Source organism: Aquila chrysaetos, chromosome 16, assembly GCF_900496995.4.
Source record: "Aquila chrysaetos chrysaetos chromosome 16, bAquChr1.4, whole genome shotgun sequence".
NCBI classification, from domain to species: domain Eukaryota; kingdom Metazoa; phylum Chordata; class Aves; order Accipitriformes; family Accipitridae; genus Aquila; species Aquila chrysaetos.
Window position 1 is genome coordinate 12,107,061 of NC_044019.1, and position 22,911 is coordinate 12,129,971.

The following is a 22,911-nucleotide window of genomic DNA, read 5'->3' on the forward strand; positions in this document are numbered from 1 at the left end:
GACCGTGTGCCACGGAGCTGCGGGAGCCCCACAATTTGTTTCCAAGGTGCCTTTGCCTCAGATACCCCTCTTAAAGCTCTGCCTGCCTGGTGGGGTTGTAAATATAGAAACATAAGCCCTGGAGGTTTTTTTTTTTCTCCAAACATGTCCCTCCCATCGTAGCATCATCTGTGCAATTCCTCCAGCTGCTCCTATACATGGTATGACCTTTTTTTTCTGCTTCCCTTGCTTCTCCCTCCATCCCCCTCCCGCCCTGTCTCTGCTGCCCTTCCCTGCCCAGCGCAGGGAGTCTGGGGCCAATCGGCTCCTCCAGACGATCAAATGTCACTATAAGTTGAGAGCTGCATCACCTTGGGACGCTCGCAGATCCCAGCCCACCCGTCCCCTGTCCCCTTCGGCAGGGAGCTCAGCACTTCTCTCTGCTCCTCCCAGGTAAGCAGAAGCCCCTGTGAGGGATGCTGCTGTGGGGGGTAAAACCACAGAGGGGCTGAGCCTTGGTTTGAATGGAGAAGGAGGGGAGGGTTGGGGTCCATAGGATCCGGGATCCAGCACAGGATCCTAAGGAAAAGGCACTTTTTTTTCCTAGCTTTGGCTGGGCTTCCCACAAGGCTTGTGTCACCCGCAGAGATTTGGGTGCTCTGAACTCTCAAGGATTGGTGGTGGGAGAAAAGACCCTTCTAAAACCAAGGTGTAGGGCTGGGAATGAAGTGGCATTTCTTGGGGCACTTTGGAAAACTTCTCTTCAGCAGTGGGAAGGAAGCACTGACCTTCCCTGCCCTGTCACCCAGAGAAAGGGACAGCCCAGGCAGGAGGGATGAAGGGCAGGACCATTGGGGAGCTGCTGGCAGGTGAGGATGGCTGTGGGGTGTGGGGCCAGAGGGAGACCTGAGAAACACAAATGTGGTCATGGAAAACTTCCCCCTCCCACAGAAAAGAAGAAAATTGGGAGACAGGCAGGAGGAGGGGGTTAAATTCAGAGCAGTGATGGGATGCAAGCTTCAAACCCCCGCGCTTTGCTGGCCTGCCCACCTGGTGTGGGTGACTCTCCCCTGCGTGGGGGGCATCTCTCCCACCAGCCTGCAGCTGCCCCGCGGGGCAGAGCTCCTTGCTGTTGAGGGGTGGTGTGTGTGTGTGTATCCTGCAAAGGCAGGAGTGTCACCAGCACAGGTGGCTCTTATGCCAGCAATTTGGGTGGGAGGTGTGCTGCTGGTGTGGGGGAACTCAGGCGAGGCCATAGCCTATTGCTGGGGCAGGCATCCGACCCTCATGGGAGCGAGACCAGGGAAAAGGCAGGGGATGTAAGCTAAGCATGGTTGTTGTCTTTTAGTCCTCTGTCTCGGTCTTCTTGTTGCTAGCAAATTCCATGCAGGGATCAAAGAGATCCTATCACCCCAAAGATGAGGATAAAGGGTACATTTTGGGGCAGGGAATTGGGATTTTGCTATCTGTCAGTGGAGCCTGCAGCAGCGCTTGGGTCCTTCTACCCTGTTTCAGGAGCAGCGTTGCAGTGGGTGCTTTGCTCTCCAAACCCCAGGGAGAGAAACGCTTTCTGCTGGAAAGTACTGAGCAGTTCAGAAACACAGAGGAGGCAAAGGGAAGGAAGAAATATATAGTAAAAAAAGTATATGTCTATATTTATATATTTAATATATATATAAAATACACTTTTTTTAAATATATATGTATGTATATAAAATCCCAGATGCAATGGGTTTGCAGTGGCTCTTGCTGGGAAAGCATGGACATGTGGTGCTTGGTGGATCATACCGCTAGTCCTCACCTGATAGCTGTCCCTGCCAGGTCCCATCACCTGCACGTGGCCACTTTTGTCCTCCCCCCTTTCTGTACGGCTCCTGCTACCTTGCCTCCCTTGTATGGCCTGGGTTGGGAGGGGATGATTGTCAGACGGGTTATTTCCAGGGATGACCTGGAGGTGTAAGGCAGCCGATTCCCCCTCCTGGGTGCATTCTCAGCTGCTAAGAGGCTTCTTGGGATGTGCTGCCTCTGCTCTTTCAGCTGAGGGCAGGAGCATTTGGGGCCAAAAGGGATGGGGCATTCCTGTCCACCTGGAGCTGAGGAGGATTGGGGTATTTGTCCTTCCTGCCATGACGCGCTTAGCTTGAACAAAATGCAGAACATAACCTTTGCGTTCACCTTTGAGGAGTGGGAACAGGCAGGAAATTTTTGGTCTGCTGAAACTTTCCTATGTGTTTTGATTTCCTTCTGAATGGTGGGCAGTATTAACTAATTGATTTTATTACATCCTTAAACCTCAGTCAAGACCAGACCCTATTTTTCTGCCACTGTACAAACAAAACCCAGTTTATTGCCTTAAGGTGCTAACAGCCTTAATCTTAGGCTGCATTTGCTGTGTGTAAAGTGATTTCCACCAAAGGGTAATCCTGAGCCAGCTGGAGACTTTCCATTGCCTTCAGCAAACTTAATCCTAACTGCAAAAAATACTGCTTTTAGCAGATTGCTTGCTTTATGGCCTTTTGGATGTAAATATGGTTTGGTTTTGTTGGCTGCTTTGGTGACAGAGTTAGCTACGTGGACAGTGCTGGGCATCAAAGAGCCTTTCTCATCTCAGGTGGCTGTTGCTATGATGGTTTGCATTTTCCCCCTGGCTTTGACGGCCCACATGGCTTTTGAATGCCATGAAGTGGACAGACACCTTGCTGTTCTTGAGGCAAGACGTTTTCGGCTTTCCAGCCAGGGCAGTGGCAGTCAGCTACAGCCTTAAATGCCAGCTCCTCCCGACGGAATGACAAAACTTGGCTGAATGTTTGGGCCTTGCAAGGCTGAAATCTGCATCCCCCCCCTGGATTTTTTTGTCCCCCCTGCCCTAGCCTGTGGGGTTTCTGTGTCTGGCTCATCTCTGCACAGAGTCTGCCAATGCACTTGTTATTAATTCATTTTATCCAGGGCCCAGAAACCCCGTCAGGGTTGGGGTCTTATGGTGTCAGGGATGCTGGCATTCTCGCTGGGCTTTTATAGCACGCGGACAGATGCCATGTGAAATCCCATTCGCGTTTGCAGCGCTTGGATTAACAAATATGGAAGGGTGTAGCGGAACAGCCAATGTGACAACTCTCGGCAAGATGTCCTTAGAGCTAAACTGGAGACTAGATGAGCTCATTCCAGTAACTGTTAATGGAAAGCCTGATTGCAAAGACTCCCGTTGACTTCAATTGCCTTGGAAAGAACAGCATGTGCTGCATTACGTGCCTACCCTACATCGAACAGACGTTTGCTCTCTGTATGCATACGCAGGGCTCTCGAGCTGATTTCTTCTCCAGCACTGAGCAGTATTACTCTTCTCACTGGAGTGAGAGGGAAGAAGAGTTTAGCCCCAAATTCCTTTAAGTCCTTTTTTTTTCCCCGTCCACCTTTGGAGAAGGAAATCTGGGTTTATAAATTAAAAGCAGAATCTGTGGGAGGACTGGCCATTGCCCTGAGTCTTTATAGATCATGCATTTTGGAAGAAGCCAACAGCTGGGCATCTGGCAGGTTCCCTCTATGGGCTTTTGCCAGGAGAAGCTCTACTGTCCTGCTGCATAAACCAACATACTGTCAAGCATTATTACTAATAGCTTGAATAATTTTTGGAGGCTAAAATGAGATTGCAAACCTGCTAGCCACTGTGCAGGTAGCAAGCGGAAGTCTTTATCCCGAAGATTTGGTGATCTAGATAAAAAAGACCAGGGGAAAGAGACCAGAGGTGTTGTAGCATCCAAGTTAGTAACAGAAGAAGTAGCAGGAATCAATGCAGCAGAAAAGCCTTTTGCAGAGTTGAAATTCCTCCCAGACTCCTCCTGCCTGGTGGGATTAGAGTCCCCAAAGTACTCCTTGGGATGGCTGTTGCACTTGAGGAGTGGGCAATCACAGCTACCAAAGTAAAAGCAGCCTGGGACCAAGAGATCACTGAACCCAAATCTCATGTGTCCTAGCAGTAGATCACCCTCCCATCCAGCTACTCAGATCGTGTCATAACACAGCCATTGCTGACACTACTTCCAGGGCAATGCTGAATTTCAGAAAGAGGATAAATGAGGAACCAGAAGAAAAAATGCTGGCTGTTTATTGCTGCTTAGAACATGGGGGTTTTAAATCCTGTTGGTGTTAACGTGTGGTGCCCAGGGTCATTGCTGGGGAATGGAGAGAATCCCTTATAGGGCAGGGTTGGAGCCTATGGGATTACTGCCTTCCTCTGAAATAGAAAGCTGCCGAGCTGCAGTTGTTCCTTTTGAACCTAAGTCAGCCCACCTGCTCCTTCAAGACATCTCTCATATATCAGCTGAGTAATGAAGTCAGGAAAGTCATGGTTTGGGTTTCCCAATGAGGAGGAGCCTGGCTTTCTAATTTAAGACCCACTGTGGATTGGGAGGAAGTTTTGGGGGCCCCTTCCCCACCTCCTCCCCTGGCCTCAGGGCAGCTGATGCTTTTAGGTAGAGCCATAGCATTGTACAACTGCCATCACCGAACCCGGCGCAGCGTGCAACATTACCACGATGCTCCCCGAATAGCAGTGCTGCTCCCTCTGATTCCATCTGAGACTCTGATACACACATTTGGGGTCCAGCAAAGATCAGCAGAGTGGCCATATCCATCCCTCGCACTTTCCTGGCTGCAGCGTTCTGCGGGTGGTGGTCTGCAGGCAGCCCTGACTCGGGCTGCGCAGAAATGCAAGCCATGACAGCGCCGTGGATGGGTTCATTTCTGCCCTGCGGTGCGAGGACTGGTTGCAATAAATATACCTGGTTATACTGATATGAATTGCCTAACCAGGCATGTGGCCAGTTTTCATCTTGAACTAATCAACAGATAATTGTTCATGCATTCACCAGCTGTATAAACCAGACACACTTTTGGGTGCTGACGAATGAGTAGTTATCTCTGGGTGTATCGGTAGTTTCAGTTATTTTTTGTTAGCTCTGACTAACGCTTTGGAGCTGGTGCCTTCCCACTTGTGGTAGCATAAAAGAAGGAAAAATTTCTCTGATCTTGCTGGAGCGATGGAAATGTCAGATGGGTGTGAGAGGACACCCTGGCCTGTGCCCATATCCCTGAACTCTGGAGGTTTTGTAACCTAAACCCAGGTTCAGTCTTCCCCCCTGGGCCTGCCTGTGGGAAGGAGCTGAGTTGACAGGGCATGTCTTTCCAGATGATCTTTTCCTCTTCCCCTCTCCTTCTCCCCTGACCTGGCTGGCAAAGGTCCGTGCTGCTCCCAAAATGGCAGTGGTGGTGGGGGATTGGTGTGGGAAAGCAGGTGCCTGGCTTTTTTCGTCCTCGAATGTCAACCCACCTGCTCCTGCCTTGGCATTTTTTAGGAGGCACTCTCACTAATAACACCTTTTTTTTTTTTTTTTTTTCCTTCTCTTCACCTTTTGTCTAGAAACTCACTGCCAACATGTCTGATACCGAGGAAGTGTAAGTAGAGAAAAAGCCGCCTGCATGTTCGTCTCTTCAGCTGGGCTCCACGCAGCGAAGCGAGGGCATCCCCATGGGAAGGAGGGACTGGGTGCCGCTCTGTGCACAGCCTGAAGCCCCCCATGGCACTGGGGAAGGGCCGTGTTGGCTTTGGGTGTCAAAGGGTCCATCAAAGTTCACTTGATACCCTCCCTGTCCAACACAAGACGTCCTCCAAACACCTCCACCCAGCTCAGCCTGTCCTTGGTGGCTGTGGCCCTACACCTGGAGGAGGGGGAATAAACCACACAGTGTGGTGGAGGAGCCACTTTCTGCCCTGATTTAACAAATCTAGAGAAATATGTCCAAACCCAATGGGGTTATTTGACATTTATGCATCAATAGGTACAGAGGCGAGATTTAGGGCAATCGTGGGATTAGAGGCATCAGGGATAGACCTGCAGTGGTCAATTAGCCCCCTCCTCTGCTACAAGGGAGGCTCAGCTCAACCTGTGCCATTTTGTCCAGCCTGCTCTTAAAAAAAAAATATTTCCAAAGATGTGATTTGGCACCTTTTTCAGGTAATCTCTAACAAACACATCCCTCGTTTAGCGTCTGGCCCCAGGGCTGCTCTGGGGTTTGGGTTCCAAGCAAGGTGATGGTAGAGCAGGAGAAGCTGGCAAGGTGGGGGCAAAGAGCAGGAACAGACTGCAAAACTGATGTTGCTACAGCCATGGGACAAACATTGAGCAGCATCTGGTTTATGCCAAATTTTTATTAGACAGCCCTAGGGTTCAGGGAGCCTGTAGCACATCTGGGTTGGCGTGGGCCGTTGGCTGCAGGCTGGCTTGAGGTCCAGCTTCATCAGCCCCTGCACAGCGCTCGCATGTGGGTATCGTGTTATAGCCCCGTGGTGGTGGGATTATTCCTGGATATGGATCCATAGTCACCTTCAGAATCAGGAACACTATTTAAAATAAAACCCAAACCCAGTCACTTTACTACTCTTAAAACCAAATGGCTCCTGGAAGAGCAGAGGGAGAATGGGGGAAAGAAGAAACAGCAGACTTTAAACAACAGTGCATTGGGTTGCTTCAGTACATGGTTTAAAGCTTGGCGATAATATGGAGTGGAAGACATATTTATCTAGTTTCAATAACCTTTTTTCCTCTCTCGCAGGGAGCAAGGAGAGGGTAAGTCTTAAATCTGTCTCTAATTGCTTCCATGCAAGCCTGCAGCGTTCGCTGGCCGTGTCCGTCTTCTCCTTTCTGCCCATTGTTGAGATGTTAACAAAAAGTGCCGCTACGGTTAGACAAATCTGAGGTTTCTTTTTTGTGCATCTGTCCGTCTGACTGTCACCAGGTTCCGGTGATTTTACACTACTTGTAGCACTTTGGCAGTCTTCGTGCTGCAGGCAGCCCTTAGGGTTTCAGCGCCACATTGATGCCCTGGTTGCAGGGGACGCTGCTAGTTTTTGTAGGGGCACTGCCATCTGCTGGCAATTTATTTTGAGGCTTTTGTATATGTAATATTTTCTGGTTTAAAACATAAAACCCCACAATATGTATAAGCAATAAACATAAAACATTTTTTTCTTTGCTGTTTTTTCTTATACTCGGAGGCCCTCTCTGTCACCTTTTTCCTTTTGTGTGTGTACACCTGAGTTCCCATTGCCCAAGAAAAAAATTCAGTACAATATCGCCTTCCTCCCCTTTTTATACCTCCTTTTTTTTCTCAAAGTAATTTTATTTGTTATTTTACTTGCTGATTTGGAAGTGGCCTCTCAGAGACCATCTTGCCCGGCATGCCTGTGAGCGCAAAGGGCTCTGCCACGGGTAACGTCCTACCGATGCATCAAGGCTGATGGTTGATTTGTCTGCTTTTTTTTATTCCCTCTCCCCTACTTCAATGCAGAGGAGTACGAAGAAGAAGGTAACAAAAAAACTTGGAACGTAATTTATCTTTCTTTGATTCTTGGTCCTGCTTTTTCCTTGTCTGTATTTCACCCTTCTCTTTGGCGCTTGCTGCTAAAGGTGATCTGAAACACTTGATCGGTAAATCAGTCGGAAATCATAAAACAGGCCGTTAGGCCGTGAGGTGCAGAGCCTTCACGTTACAGTGAAATGCAGTATTTCTATGAGCTGTAGGGGATGGTTGTGAAGCCGGGAGCTAACCTGTCCATAAACTCAGAGCGTTTTAGAGCAGGGACTGGCGCAGAACCCACACAATGTATCATCAGGGAAATCCTGCCATTCTCATTTTGGCCCCGTCCACAGATTGAGTTTAAATTCTGAAATTGAAAAGAGCAGCAGGTTGCCCAGCTCCTGAGGAGCACCTGACAGGGTGCTGCTGAGGTTGGAAAAGGTGAGGCAGAGAACCGACTGGCAAAGATGAAGTTTTTTAATGCGCCTTTAGCTGGCAAAAGGTGATTTGACAAGCTGCGAGAGACAGAGTGCTGATGTGGAAAGATGGAGCATGAAAAGCCCTTTTCACCCGAGTTGTTTCAGCTTTTGTAGGCAACAGGGAGAGGAAGATTTTGGAGATGTATTGCTGTATTTGCTGGGCACTTTTGACACATTGGCTTCAGTTCAGGCGAGCGTAGCTGCTGGTTGTTGTCCTTCATTTTCCCAAGGTGTCTTGGACAGAGATGAGGGCCAAACTCTGGGGCTTTCTCCCAGGATCTGCCCTTAGTGTCCAAGACATCTTCTAAGGGGTCAAGAGCAAAACCTTTACTGGGAGGTGGAATATTTGCACGTGGAGGGTATGAAACCAGCTCTGAGACAGACTTGCCCCTGTGTAGAAAAGTCCATCTTGGGGATTTTGTATACAGCTTTTTTTTTTCCCCCCCCACGGATTCCCCCAAATTGTTGCAACTGGCTAATTCTTATCAGTGGTGGTGGGAACAGAGGTGCAACTGTGGCCATGCTGAGAGTAGTTCCTGCCCTAAGGTACATTATCCTTCTGTCTCTAATTCCCCCAGCATTGCTTCCGAGGGGATCACAGGCTCAAAAAAAAAAGAAAATAAAGACACCAAATGGGTTGTAGGGCTGCCTTCAGTCATCATCATGTCTCTAGTCCTGCCCGGAGGGGCAGAGCCGGGTAAGTGAAAGTGCTATTCATGCTCCATCCTTCATGCCTTGTCAAATGTCCAAAGAGTAAGCAAAGGGTGTTGCTTCTACAAGACAAGCCTTACTTAAAGGAGAAGCATTTCTTGCCTTTCTCCTTCCTTTCCTAACTGTCCACTTTTGGGTTTCAAAAATTTAATGATTAATATGAAATTAATAGGCAGGTGATGTCGTACTTTTTTAATCTGCATGACTCTTTCCTCTGAAGTGCATCTTCTCCTTGCTCCCCACTTTTGCTTGGCCTTTGTGTTCTCTTCCAAAGTCATCCATTTCCTTTCCATATAACTTTTCTCCATCACTGTCTAACCACTTTTTTCTCCAGACCTTAGCTCACCCCAATACCAGTTTCTAACAGTTTTCTGTTTTCATTTTCCTGCTTGCTGTTGCTTCTTGTTCCATGACACTTGCCACCTGAAGCTCAGGAAGAAGGTATGTGACATGGTTTCTGCTTTCTTTCTCTCTCAGTGTGGAGGAAGAACGTGTGTGAAGAAATCCAGAGCAAATGGTTCACACCCAGTGGCTGGGACTCGGTCCCAAGCCACAGACATCAATGCAATGATGGACATTGATGTCACTTATTGAGCTGGTAGGAAATTGGGCCTCGTTTTTTGTTTAAAAAAAAACAAACCAAAGCATTTGTGTGTATATATAAAAAAATAAATAAAACACATGCATATATAAAACCCAATGTATATAATATACACGCATATATATGATTTATATATATACCTATATGTGTATATATGTATACACATGTATGTATATGGAAGCGAATTTTATATATATATTTGTTTTGGTCTACCTTTTTTACTGAACTATTTGACTTTTTTTTTTTTTTGTCACAACAGCGTCAAGTCCTCTCCTTTGCCTCTAAAAGCTTACATTTTTAAAAGGGAGGGGGACACCCTGCAAAGTTTATAGCCTTCTGTTGAAAGTCAAGAATTAAATTCTTGGAAATTTCAAAAATTGATACACGTTGGTGAAAATTTTTCACCATTTGAGAGAAAGATTTAAAACTAAAGAAATTCAGCAATTTTATTTTTGGTTGAAAATTCACCAAAAGTCAGTTGTAGGAAATTTTAGCCAGCTCTAATAAAGACTAAAATATTGGACGCCTTTTTTATGTGCTTTTCATTTGTGGTCATATTCCCATATTTCAGTGACATTTATAACCCCATAATATGCCCATAAAAATGTTATTTTTAATTCTCTCTCACCCTGTAATTCCATCATTGTGTATTCTTACCCCTAACGGCCTGGGAGCTTGGCAAACCTCAAGAATGTTCCGATAAGATATTTCTCACTTTAATTTCTCTCCTCCTGTTCCCTTTGCTGTGTGACGTTTCCCACTGCAGAAGAGGTTCAAGAAGAAGGTACGTAAAACAGCTTCTCAGCCCCCCCTTTTTCCTGCAGCAGGGCTCAGTGCTGATGTGTGCCTCAATTTTGCAAGGTGGTAGAAGAAAGCAAGAGGCAAGAGAAAGATGCTGGGACAAACAATCTGCAGGCAGAGGGCTTTTCTTGTCCCTTGCACAAGTTTCACTGAGGGTGCCCCATGTCCTTGAGTATCTGCGTGGACACCTCTGCTCCGGTTTTGGGGAGGGAGCAGCATGGGAAATGCGGATACCATCCCTTCATCCAAGCCACAGCAGGCTCTGAAGGCTGATTTTTAGCTCCGGGTGTTTTTAACTCCTGCCACGGAACAACTGGGGTCTGGCTAGAAAGGTTTCTCTCAGGTGTCAACTGGTTTCTCCTATGTAGCTTGGCAGATAACGATCGGATGGATTTTTGAAATAAAATTCCATCTGTGGTAAGGTATGTGTGTAGGCATATGTCACATAGTACATATTCTATAATATGTAATATTATATATAGTACATTGTATATATTATAAGTTTATAGACTATAATATATCATATTATATATAATATAAATAATAATACTGCAGAATGCAGATCTTATTAATTATATCTATGTAGACGCTGGCAAGTAACCCCAACTGGCTCCCCACACTGCATGCAGCATTTGCAAGGTGGGCTAGGCAGGGCAGAAGAGGGGCTGGAACAGAAACTCACCCTTTGCACTTGAGAAGTTTGAGACGTGGTGCTCCGGGTATGAGGAGCCAAAGGGTGTGTTGGTTCCACATTTGCAAAGCTTGGTATATTTGAAACAAGGGTAAACCTGTTTATAATGCCATGGGAGACCCGCTCTGAGCGGTTTGCAGGGTTTTTACAGCATCCAGGTCCTGAAGGTTTTACATTTCTTGTACCTGTGTGTGCTTTGGTTGCCTGTCTCCTTTTCATCTTCACTTCTGTTTCTCTATTTCATACCCCCTGTGGTTTTTTAGACCCTCCCTGTTGCATTCACACACTCTTTAGTCTAACTGTTCTCGTTTTCCATCTTGTTGCTCTTGCTTTCCTCCATGTCCCACTTGACGAAGCTCATGAAGCAGGTATGTGCTGTTGCCTTCCGAATTGCTCCCCGCTGTCTCCTTGGCAGTGGGGGGGGGATTCAAGCATGGTGTGAGAGGAGCAGGACCCAGTTACTTTGCCTTATGGCTTCTGTTGTCCTTGCTTTCCACCTCTCCTCCATGACCAGCTCTGCTGCAGGCTAACACATGGGAATGGTCTTGGTGCAAGGTCTGACAGACGTTGGCTTGCTGGTAACCCAGCCTTTCTGCCCCTCCTGCCATGTGCGGAGCTTCCCATAAAGCCCATCCGGGCAATGGCAGGAGGTTGTTCCTCTAAAATGGGAATTAGAGAGAAATTTCAGCACGTATTTGAGCTTACTGTGAAATTTTCCCTCTCCAATATGTCTTTTGCCTCGTCCCCTCACATGGTGAAGTTGTTTCCCAACCACATGTGCCTCAAATTCCTTCCCTTCCTAGCCATTAATGAATCCTTTACTGGGATAAAACTTTTCCCTCTGGCTTAACAGAGTTTTCAGCCTGTGTAATATCAGCCCATGTAATAATGTGTTTCTCCTCATGTTCCTTTGCATCCTGTCCTGTGGCTCTTCCCACCTAAAGAAGCTCAGGAGGAAGGTATGTGACAGGACTCCTGAACTCCCGTCTTTCAGAGTAAGCTCTAGTTTAGCCAGTAAGCTGTAAGACAGTAAAAGGAAACAGCAGTTAAAAATAGGCATATTAATATAGAACAAAACTTGCTTCCATTTTGTTTTTTGTACTCCCTTCATGTTCTGTCTTGACATTGAATGCACTGGCGATGCTATGTGGTAATTGTGGTAATTAAAAAAAAGTATCAAAACTGCTGGGAAATGTAAACCTCTTAAAAAGATGAAGGTTTAAAAGCCTTCACTCTGAGACTGGTTGGGTCTCCCTGGGAAGCTTATTTTGGACCATTCGGGGTGGGTCAGGCCTCTGGCTGATGTGCAGATGTGCCCATGATTGGCCTGCTGCTACAGCAGCTGCCGATGCTGCAGCTGCGGAGAGGATTTGCACTGCTTTACCGGGCTGACAATCTTACGATAGCCTTTCCACATGTCCTTTTTTCAGTTTAAACTCTGTTGTATAAAGCAACTGGTAATAATTTTGGTGCTTTAGCTTTGCAGATGATTAAAGATGGTTTTCTTCTTCATGCTATGGACTTTCTAGACCACTGTCTCACGGTAGTACGTGCAGCCACGTGCCACCAAAAAGCTGCTGGCGTCAGGTTGTAAATCCACTTGGGAGAGCGTCAAAGTTGTGAAACAGCATGCTGCTCTGGGCTTTATGCAGGACTCCAGGAATATGCATATAAGACAAATGTCATCTGATGCAGAGACTTAAATCAGCTTTATGTTTTTAATCTCTCAGACCATTTGTACCCTTACTTCCAGTAGCGCTTTTCACATCCATATTCGTTTTATTTCCTTGCAATATATTCTCAGGCTTTCCCTCCCTCTCCATTTTGTATGAGTGAAAAGTTATTCTGATGTTTCTAACGCTCTTGTCTTCCTTTGCATTTTGCTCTGTGACTCTTCCCACCCGCTAAAGCTCATGAGGAAGGTATGTGCCATGACTTGTGAATTCCTCTGTTTCTGTCTGGAGTGGTAACACGTGCAGGAATTCTGGAGGTGGTTGAAGAGGAGACAATGCAAAAATATCCTCTGCATGCTCACTGACGGCTGCTTCGCTCTCATAGGATAAGCGGTGTGATGAGTAATAAGTACTAACCGCTGTTTTGAAAAAAATGCCCGAAGCACAGGCTGGGCATTGCTTACATATTCTCCAGCGCCCTGATGTCTCTAACCGTGCTATCCGTATGGATACCAGTTGGTACAGGGACAGTGCTCCCAAAAGCATTTCCTCTATGCCAGGCACCGGGGCTGGAGGTGGGACAGCCGTGCCCTGTAGCAATGCTACATCCCTTGGTCAAGCGTACCTCTTCCTCCTGTCCCCCTGCCACTGTGCAGAGAAAAAACTCACCTTTGCAGCAATGTATGCTGATGTGGAGAGACTTACATCTGAAGTCATGAGCAACAAGTGACACTGTGTCATACCTAGTTTTCTGTTGGGCTAAGGATTGGACCAAGTGGCATCGTTTTGGTTGCAGCGTATTTGCAGAAAACGCCAATTCAGAGAAAAGATGTAGTTGCATGCTTTTTCCATAACTATTGGGTATGTTTCTGGGTTAATGTGCATTATGCAAAAATCTGGGGTAGCAGGGTTGCATTTTTGCTTGATTTTATAATGTGAATTAAAGTCCAGATCTGGTAAGACAATCTGTGTGATCAGCAAAATAGTAGGTCATGCTTATTAAAGCATCAGCCTGCCAGCCCAAACCCATTTACCTTTCAGTTGCCTTTCTGCCTCCCCCTCTCCGCATGTCCAGCTAGGTTTTCATCGGATGTTTTATCCTCCAGGTCGGAGAGCAGTAACATGCTCATACTTACCTTCCCACATTGGTGTGCGGTTCTACACACCAGTGGTGAAATCCTGGGCACTAAGGAAATCAATGCCAGCTCCTCCGAGCCCACTGATTTCTGCAGAGGCTGGGATTTCTATGCACATGAATAAGAACAGGTTGTTTATAGCCTTTTGCACATCCAAACCTATGGGTAATGAACTTGATTTAAATACAAGCAAATATTTTTGTCAGCTAAAGGCTACCAATGGCACTTGATTTATAACATTATGAATAATGTTAGTCATCTGTATCTCTTATCTCCCAACATCCCCTGTCCTACCTCTCCATGATTTTCTAATTGACATCCATATGTGCCCTCTATTTCTCTTTTAATCTTATTAATGGTTTTTATCCCTCTAATCCCTCCACCCTGGCTAAAAAAAGTGTAAGGTTTTTTTAATCATCCTCTGTTTCTTGCTCTAATTCTCTTATCTTTCTTTGCATCTCCTTCCCTGCTACTTCCCTCTTAAAGAAGTCCATGAACCAGGTATGTGACTTCTGAATTCCTCTGCGTCAATCTGAAGGGTTATTGTGTGCTGGAAATTCAGTTGCGCTTGGCAATTTCACAATTGGGTCATGTTCTGAATTGGGACAAACTGGAAACTTTTCAAACAACAACAAAAAAAGGAAGAACGCCTTGTTTGGCAGCTATTGAAAATTATTTTTTTTATTTAGTTGAAACAAAACATTTTGTTCCAACATTTTTTTTTTCTCTTTCCTCTATGGAAGATTTCCAAATTTTGAAATGAAAATTCTATTTTAGATGCTTCTGAAGCATTGACTTTATGGATAATGTGGCGTATATAGTGTAACGCAAGAACAAATCTGGAATGAGAGATTGTCACAAGGCAAAAAATGAAAAGTTTTTTTTCTGGAGATGTTAATATCTATGCAACCTTTTATGGTTGTGAAACTTTCTTTTTTTTAACCCAAAATCTTAGCTAAATCTACATGAGTTTTGAAATATTGAAATTTAATTGAAACTATGATTTCTGTTGGAAAATGATACCAGCAACTCTAATATTATACTCAGGAATTCAAAGATGGTGGAAGAAAACAGATAAAAATCAAATATTAATGATAAACTGTAACTTGCAGCTTCCTTACACCTTCCACCAGTAATAATTTCCTCTGCTCTGTGATGTGTAATAATGAGAATAACTGTTGCATGAAAAATGTAATAACATTTTTGTAAACAAATATCTCTGTGTATAAGCTGTAATAATAGCCACTGACTGGACTCAGAGCCATCCTGACACTGTGTATGGGAACATTATAATGTTTACTCTCTGGAAAAGCAACCATTGAACTTGGAGTGTCCTCTAAAGTGTTTGTGAAAATTATTCTGTGCCATTTGGAGTAGCTTTATTAAAGTAGTCACATCTCGACAGCTGTCCATCCCAGCTATTTCACTCCGCTGTCCACAGAGGGAGACCAGCCTCTTAGTTTAGATGAGATCAGTACTTTTGCCAGGGTTGAAGTGAGTGAGGTGAAAGCTGTCCGATTGATTTTTGCATGACTTAACACTTCAACATTCATCTGTGAGCTGCTTCTCATTTCCCCCGTTCTCGACGCTTCTTCGTTCATGTCCTTTTCTTCTCCTTTTTTAACCATATTCATTCTTGTCTGTTAGCTGCTCCTAAGGTTTTTCTGACCTTGGTTTGCACAAGTTAAAGGTCATTGCTACCATCCCAGCTGCTTTCCCTGCCTCTGTACCTCTTTTCCCTGGTATTTATTGAACTGCCTTTCACTACTTGAGTGTTGGTCTTAAGCTTTGACATACATATGAGCTTGAAATTTGTGCAAAACACCAGGTATTAACAGAATCTGATTAACAATGAAGCCATACCTACAGCGTCCCCATGTTTTCTTTTCCCTCTGTAACATGAAGCATAACAAAAAGGAAAGTTTATAAAGAAGATGTAAATATAACAAGCTTAAAAGAAAACTTCTATGTCAGAGGGAGACTGTCCCAGCTTTTCATATCACTGTATGATTATTTAGTTTCTCTGTTATTAATGCTGTCTTTGTCTAACACATCTTCTAAGTCATAGCTGTGGCCCGCACAAGTTCAGAGTTATTGCTGTTGTGCAGTTCTTGCTCTAATTCCTTTATTTTTCTTTGCTGACACTTTCCCCCTAACCAAGGGCATGTGTATGACATCTAAATTCCTATGTATTAATCTGAAGCATTCCTGTACATAGGAATTTGAAGTTGTTGAAGAAAACCAGTCATGAAGAATCAATCCATTCTTAAGATTCCCTAAAATTTATTTTCCCTATAGGAAAGTATAATTATTGTTTGTAACTGAAGAGTCACCTTCTAAGAAGCTTAGAACAAACACTTTAGTGCCCCTGAAACCATTTAGGGCTGTGACTATACTGCAGCCGGGTCAGTGAGCAGGTACCCGAGCCGCAGAAGCACAAGCTGCTTGCACTGGCAGGTATTGCCTGCAGCAGGATCCTGGCACGCAGGCTCGAGCAGTTTCTACTCCTTTGCAGCAGATACAAGCCCTGTGTAGACCTGAATATTTCCAGTTCTGCAGAGCTAAGCCCCAAATCTGCCAGTGGAGGTTCTTAGATGCTGGAGCTTCAGGTGCAAGCAGAGGTACATCCAAAGCAGTACTTCCTTGCAGTAACTCTCATATCCCCATACTGCTCTGACAGCTAAAAGGGCATGTGCATAGCTGAAACATAGGTTCCACTGCACACTTGTAAAATGCTCTTCTTGGGTATGTTTTCTTTCAAATTTAAGGATCACCAGTGTTACTACAATTGCCCACTGTTTATATAATGCATGATTTAAACCACTGCAATTCATCAACATTCAAATTCCCTTTATCTTTCATTTCTATGGCATCTCCTCCATGTCTACTTCACATTCCACTGTAATTACTCTCCTTTTCCACTCTTATTAACACCCTATCCCTATAACCTAGGCTGCAAATGATACCCTTCAACCCTGTCTTACCAAAGTTTGAGGTGATCCCCTCCTGAATAACTTATTTCTAATTCTTTTATCTTCCTTTCCTATGATTTTCCCCTGACACTTCCTACTAAATGAAGCCCCCCCTCCAGGTATGTGATTTAACTTCTAAACTCCCCAGTGCCTGTCTGCTGGGATGGTGTGTGTGGGAAGTGAATACAAGGTGACGGGAGATAACAACCTATCTGTTAATGCTAGCTTGTAACTTGCATGCCTTTGGGGTGGTTGCTATTTTTTAGTTTAATTTTTTTTTTTCCTCAGTAAAGTGTAATCTGCAGTAAGGAGGAGGAAGCTTACCTGTTGCATGAAAATTTTACTAAAAACTAGGGCAACACATATACTATTGTGAAAGAGTAGCTCAGCAAAAAGTGTCCTTGTGGAATGGGTTAAATTCTGCACTGTGATATGAGATTGAATGTTTCTTCCTATACGGAAAGCTTCGTTTCAAATCTTGGGGCAGAATTTGACCCATTAACTGTACACAGGCAATATAAATGCTGTGAGATTTTGCATTATTTTTATGCCTGCTTTGCAAAATATTCAGTGGTGTGTGTACGGCTGAAAAGAAAAATCTGCCCTGCAAATGCACATTGCTGATCGATTCTCGCTTCGCCAAAAAACCTAGAAGAATGAAATGTAGACCTGCACAGACTTTTAATGAACCTTTTCTTCCTATGAAGTAATCTGTTCGTAATTCTACATTGCAAATGGATGTGAAGAACAGCAGTAGATTTATATAGACATCAAAGTTGTCTTCAAGGAAGAAAATGGCCTAAGCCATAGATCTAGAAAAGAGAACTGAGCTTCTTTGGAAGTTAGTTGAACGTTGATGATGAGTTACAGCAGGTATTTCAGTAGGTTTCCAAACCACACTGTGTTTATTTCAAATGACTGAAATATTGCTGTAGAAAAGGATGGATCCAACAGTGCTTTGAGAGTGCTGACTATGTTCATGTGCATATTTCAAATCAAGGTAAACCTTGGTACACTGTGCTGTCAGGTTGTGCTTTATGTCATGTAATGCTCAGTTTTTTTTAAGCATCATACTATTATCATAAATCTGCCTGTTTCAGCTGACTGAATTCCTTTCCTGTCCTGTGACTTCTGTTTATATGCTATTTATTTCAAATGTAATTAATTTATTTTACCTCAGGTTTACTTCTTAACTTTGCTTCCCTCTTCCCTCTTCCTCTCTGCCCCTCTTCCCCTTTGGCTCAAAAGCTCTTTTGGTGTGTGAAATAACAGGTTTCTCGTTCTCATTCTCTTATTTTCCATCGCATCTTGTTCCATGACACTTCACACCTGAAGTTCATGAGCCAGGTATGTGACATGACTTCTGATTTACTCCACCTAGTTGCAACACAAGAGTGTGTGTGTGTGACAGAGAGAACAGGAGTCCTGGGTTGGTAGAAGAGAACAAAACAAGAGAAACAAATATTAACCATGATGATCACTTGCAGCCCTTTTCTCCTTTAATCTCCATGCTTACTACTACTTTAACCTTACAGCATCTTTAACTCCTGACAGCCTCTCCAGATACCTTTTCTCCCTGCCTTAATTCACTAATTCCTTTATTTTCTTTTCCTCCTTTATCCCCCTCCCCCCCTTCATGCATTCTCTGGTCTCTTTCTCAGGCTTCCAAGAGCTTTAAATATCTGTTCTGTTTTTGTTTTTGTTTTTTTTTTTTTTTCTATTTCCTGTCTTTCCATCACTGCTTGCACCATGACACCAGCAGAGGAAGCCCCTGAAGAAGGTATGTGATGCATCTACAGACTCTCACCTTTTTTCTCTTTCAGCGCTGAGGAAACAGTGTTAAAAACACTGACCTTATTCAAGAGCAAAGAGAGCACGGGAGGGAAAAGGTCTCTCTGGATAGCTTTGGATGAACACGGAGAAAAGGGCTGTATGTTTGCCAAATCAAATCACCAAAAAGGTGTTTTTTTTCATCTTGTTCGATCTCTGGAGAGTCCAAGATTCCCAGCGTAGCAGGGAGGGAGTGGGGAGAGTTGCTCTTAGGAGAACAATGCTGGTTGTGGATTGACTACTGTGCTGCTTCTCTTTTGCTTTTATCCTTCAACCTACAGCTGATGAAGGCGGCAAATACTATGGTGGTAGCTTGGTGTTGTCTTAGGACAACAAAGTCACCTTTCTAACATCTCACCCTTTTTTCCATATTTGTTTTTGTCCCTCACTTGATTTTAAACTCAGGAACTGGGCCAAAACATCTCTGCAGCAAAGAATCGCTCACTGCGCATATCCAATCACCCTTGGGGAGTCACTGTTGCATTGAGAAGCCTGTACATCCTCATTAGGATAGTAGATGGTGAAAACCAAGCTCTAGAAGCTTGCTCTGGACTTGTCTTTTAGCTAGAACCTATTGTGTCATAGGTTTCATCAGCAAACCTTCTCTATCCTCCCAAAAATCAGGAAAGTATCTCTTAAGTCATAGTGGCATGCTTGAAAATGGAGCTGAGCCCTGCATAGACATGCCTTTCTCACCCAAACTTAGAAGGTCATGGTCTCCAGGCCTGAATCTACAGATATTTAAACTTCTGCTCCAGCCATGAACTTAAAATTGTGCTAAACATCAAGCATGTGAATAAATTTATTCAGACTGGTGGGGCAGGCCATGGGCTTAAGATAGTGTGTTCATAATACTTGGTTGAGTGGGTGCTGGAGCACATAGGTGGGGACAAGGCTGATGTGAAAGGACCAAATCTAAATGTTTGCAGGGCCAGTTTTGCTCTTGTATGTGTGTAAGATAACTTAGGCCCCCTGGGCCAAATTCAAAACCAGTTTAAATGTATAGACTGACTCACAGGCTTTTACAGGCCTTTGAAGAAGCTTGGTTGAGTTCTGACTGCCCCAATCCCTAAAACACCTGGCCAGCTGTTTTGAAAGACAAAGCCCAATGCCACTTGAAACCACCCTGCATTGTCTCTGTTTCCTTGTTTTGTTTTGTAAATTTGTTGTTGTTGTTGTTGTTCGTTTGTTTTAATTTTCTTGCTCGCTTTTCAGGCTTTTTCCTTATTTAGGGAAATATGCTGAGGACCTTTCTGAGCCCTGTTCTCTCCTTCTTTTTCTCTTTCTTTCCTTTTATTTTTAATAGCATATTAATTCTTTTTTTCCCCCAAGGACACAGTGTGAGTTAGATATGTTGCTTCTGAGAAGTGGGATTATGGGAGGGTGTTTAGGGATTTCTGAATGAAGTAAAGGCAGTTCAGATGGATTCACAGAGAAGGGGAGCACTGTGTGAATATCTCATGGATTGCGCAGGAGAAAGCAAGGTTGTATTTATGGTGGTGTGTACTCTCCCTGTGCTAACCCTTTTGGAAACCAGAAACTCAGAAACTGTCTAACCACCAGGGCAGTGAACTTGGATTTCCAGTGGCTCTTGCCTTCTTTTGGCAGGGTTGTATGTGGGGATTTTGTCACAGTTCCATGGTTCATTGGCAGAATAACCAAAATGTCAGTCAAAATCTGCCATAGGAACAGGAATTTGCTATGGCAATTCCTGCTTGTCAACCAATTTTGGCCCAGTTCCTTGACTCAGTGTCTTGAAAGAAGGGGCATTTCAAAATAAATCACAACCATGGGCTGCTTTTGGTGCATACAGTATGGACCAATGCTGGGTCATGCACTGCAAAGGACAGATTTATTACTGTTCGTTTTTTAATAAAGGCTCCTATTTTTTTGTTATCCCCTTTTCTGGTTTTCTGGAGGTACCTTTAAATATTCTAACTACAATTTCTTATTTCAAGACCAACTAACCTTAATTTTTCTTTTTATTTTTACAATTGTTTGTTGGTTTAATTAAGTTTAAAGTGCTGATTTGGTGGCAGCTGAAACCAAATTTGCAGTTATTGACAGACAGATGTCGATCCTGGCAACCAAGGTCAACAAACAAAACCAGTCATTTCCTGTCTACTTTTTTTTTCCCCCTCTCTCTGAAGTGTTGCTAACTGGCAGCTTTAAGCTAAACAGGAATGTTTCTGAAAATTATCTGGGTATGTCACGAGGGAAGGGAATCCTGTGTGAATAACATCCCTGATAGACTGGTTAATCATCACTACTTTTCCTCTCTCCAGATGAAAAAAAACCAATTTAACTAATGTGTTAAGAAGCTCACTGGCTATTTGAAAAGCAAAACAATTTAAAAAATAACTGGAGAAATACAGAAGTATGCTGTTGGCTAATAGTATTTTTCTTCAGGAGCAATTTGTGTCTTCCTTTATACGAGTGCTCTAAAACACTTTTCTAATTACATGCTGTTTATTTTATTAGCATTGCTTTAGCATCTAGAGGCCTCAACTGAGATTTGTTTTGGTAGGCAGTGTTCTTGAAGTAAATGAGAAAAGTCTACCCCCCAAAATTTCATTACTGAAATTGGTATGGGAAAGTGTGAGGGAAAGGAAAGGTTGGTTTCTGATCTCTTTTACGCATCTCTCATGTCTTTTCTCTTAATTATCTCAATAACCCATTTCCAGCCACCTTCTCAATTTTTTATTATCCAACATACTTGCAACTGATGTCTCTAAATATTTTCCAGTATCAGTTTTTGCTATTTTTTTCCTCTTATAATGTTTCATTTTATTTTATTCTATTCTGTGTCATTTGCTATTCCCAATTTCCTCCATCAGTCCCAAAATAGCTGGATGCAAATAAGCATTTGAAAAAATATAATAGCTTTCTGTATCATGATATGGATAGCAGGCCTTGTGCACCCACTCCTGAGGGGAGGCTGCTTTTACTTTTACTTTAAAAAGCTGGGTTTTTTAAAACCCGATTCAATAGACTGTGAGCTTTTTACCTCAGTTCCTCCCACTGAACCAACACAGGGAGAGTCTTGTACCGCAGAATCCAGCAGCATCCCTGAAAGTTCAAATGTAGTGTGTGGTTATGAAAGTCAACCTGGGTCCCTGTGAGACTGGGTTTAATTTACTTCTGTTTGTAAGAATAACAGTGCTGAACTTACTGGCATTACACTGGAGTTAATAACTAAAGTTTAAAAAGCATAGCAGGGAGGGGAATTGAGCACAAGCACAAATGTTAAGCAAGTAACTCGGACGACAGCACATTTCTGAGAACCAGGGAAAGGTCACTTGTTGCATGGGAACACTTCTGACTGCCAGAGGGCCCAAGCTGACGGTCTCTGTGATGGTTTAGCCTGCCTATCAGGGCATTATACCTCTCCTGGAGATGCAATATGCGAATTTTGCATGTACCTCAGCAGGAGAGGATGCTTGCTAAGAGAGGATGGCCTTTTCAAGCTGGGTTTGAGGAGCACCACACAGTGCAGAACAATAAGCATCTTCCCTATGGCACCAAGGTATCTCAGGGACATGTGCCCTAAGCTATCTTGGGAGTCAATGAACCTGGAGAAAACGTGTGTCAGGAAGCTTTTTGCCTCCTGGCCTCCATGTGGGGCATTTGAGTAAAACTGGCAAAGCCTAGTTATCATTGACATTACTGTGAATTCAGGTTAACTTTAGTGAAAGAAGTGCTGATTGAAAAAGGCAACATTTTCTTCTACCCTCCAGCCCAGCTGTCCTCCTCAGAGCTTTGGTAAGGATGGTTTGAGAAAAATAATTTTGCATTTACATGAAACCATTGCTTTCCAGATGCTACGTTTGGGACTTTTACACAGTCTCTTGATTCTTTTCTGCCAAATTCTGTTTCAAGGGTAAAAACAGATTCACTCCTAGCAAAAGGGGTTTGTGAGTGTGTGTATTTCTTTTGGAAGTCCTTGAGAATTAACCAGTTTCTCTGGGATATTTCCCCCAGGATTAAATCTCCCTTCCCTCCTTTTACTTTAGCAGCTGGCATGATCTCTGTCGTTCTAACTGTTCTCCCTCTTTTTCCCTTCCTGTTTTGCTCCATCTTTCCAAATACAGAGGAGAAGCCTAGAATAAAGTAAGTATGAGGGGCAGGGAGTTTCAAAACCCTGGCATCATTTTTCTGATCTAGCAGAAGCTGTTAAGATTGTCTATTAGGCAAATGGCCACTAGAAGCTTTTATCCAACCCTCCCTCATGCAACATCCAGCTGTTTCTGCATGCCTTTTCAGGATGTCTGCTTCTGCCAGAGGATGCCTTAGCAGTAGTTACCGGCCAGGGTCTTAAGGCCAGTTCCTGATAAAGTCAGAGGACTCGTGAACTGTCCAAGATACAGTGGTCTCACAGTACCCCAAGATATAGGCAGCTCAACAGTAAATCCTCTGTAAATCCCTCTGGCTGGGAAACTACCCATCCATCCAGGACTGCTGACAGTAGGAAGGGTGGCAAATTTTGGGCTGGGCTGACTTGAACTTAACTAAGGTTTCCTACGGACCTATGGGTCTGGGTCGCAGCACCTTACCTTCCCACTCTGCCAGCTGCCCAGAACGGAGTGTGCAGTGCTGCACCAACAGCCTCGTGGACCAATGTCTTCCCATGTGATAGGGAATGACCATAGGCTTTGGGAATGAAAAGGGTTTTTAGGGGTAGCTCC

The 22,911-nt window shown here is 44.1% G+C and overlaps 1 protein-coding gene across 50 annotated transcripts in view; it reads left to right on the forward strand.

The window, feature by feature from the left end:
* The first annotated feature begins 222 nt into the window (after positions 1–222).
* TNNT3 (troponin T3, fast skeletal type) overlaps positions 223–22,911 on the forward strand; it is a 31,937-nt gene continuing 9,248 nt past the window's right edge. Inside the window, exons 1-12 of one of the 50 annotated variants that reach the window (XM_030038650.2) lie at positions 223–432; positions 5,396–5,430; positions 6,589–6,602; positions 7,324–7,341; positions 8,952–8,963; positions 9,890–9,907; positions 11,560–11,574; positions 12,526–12,537; positions 13,911–13,925; positions 17,732–17,743; positions 18,159–18,176; positions 22,318–22,336. In XM_030038650.2, coding sequence (XP_029894510.1) covers positions 5,411–5,430; positions 6,589–6,602; positions 7,324–7,341; positions 8,952–8,963; positions 9,890–9,907; positions 11,560–11,574; positions 12,526–12,537; positions 13,911–13,925; positions 17,732–17,743; positions 18,159–18,176; positions 22,318–22,336 — 173 coding nt within the window. In that variant the 5' untranslated portion in view covers positions 223–432; positions 5,396–5,410. Of the gene's footprint in view, positions 433–5,395; positions 5,431–6,588; positions 6,603–7,323; positions 7,342–8,951; positions 8,964–9,889; positions 9,908–11,559; positions 11,575–12,525; positions 12,538–13,910; positions 13,926–16,503; positions 16,516–17,731; positions 17,744–18,155; positions 18,177–22,317; positions 22,337–22,911 lie in introns of all 50 variants that reach the window. The other 49 variants (XM_030038648.2, XM_030038652.2, XM_030038647.2 and 46 more) reach the window with 49 other exon arrangements.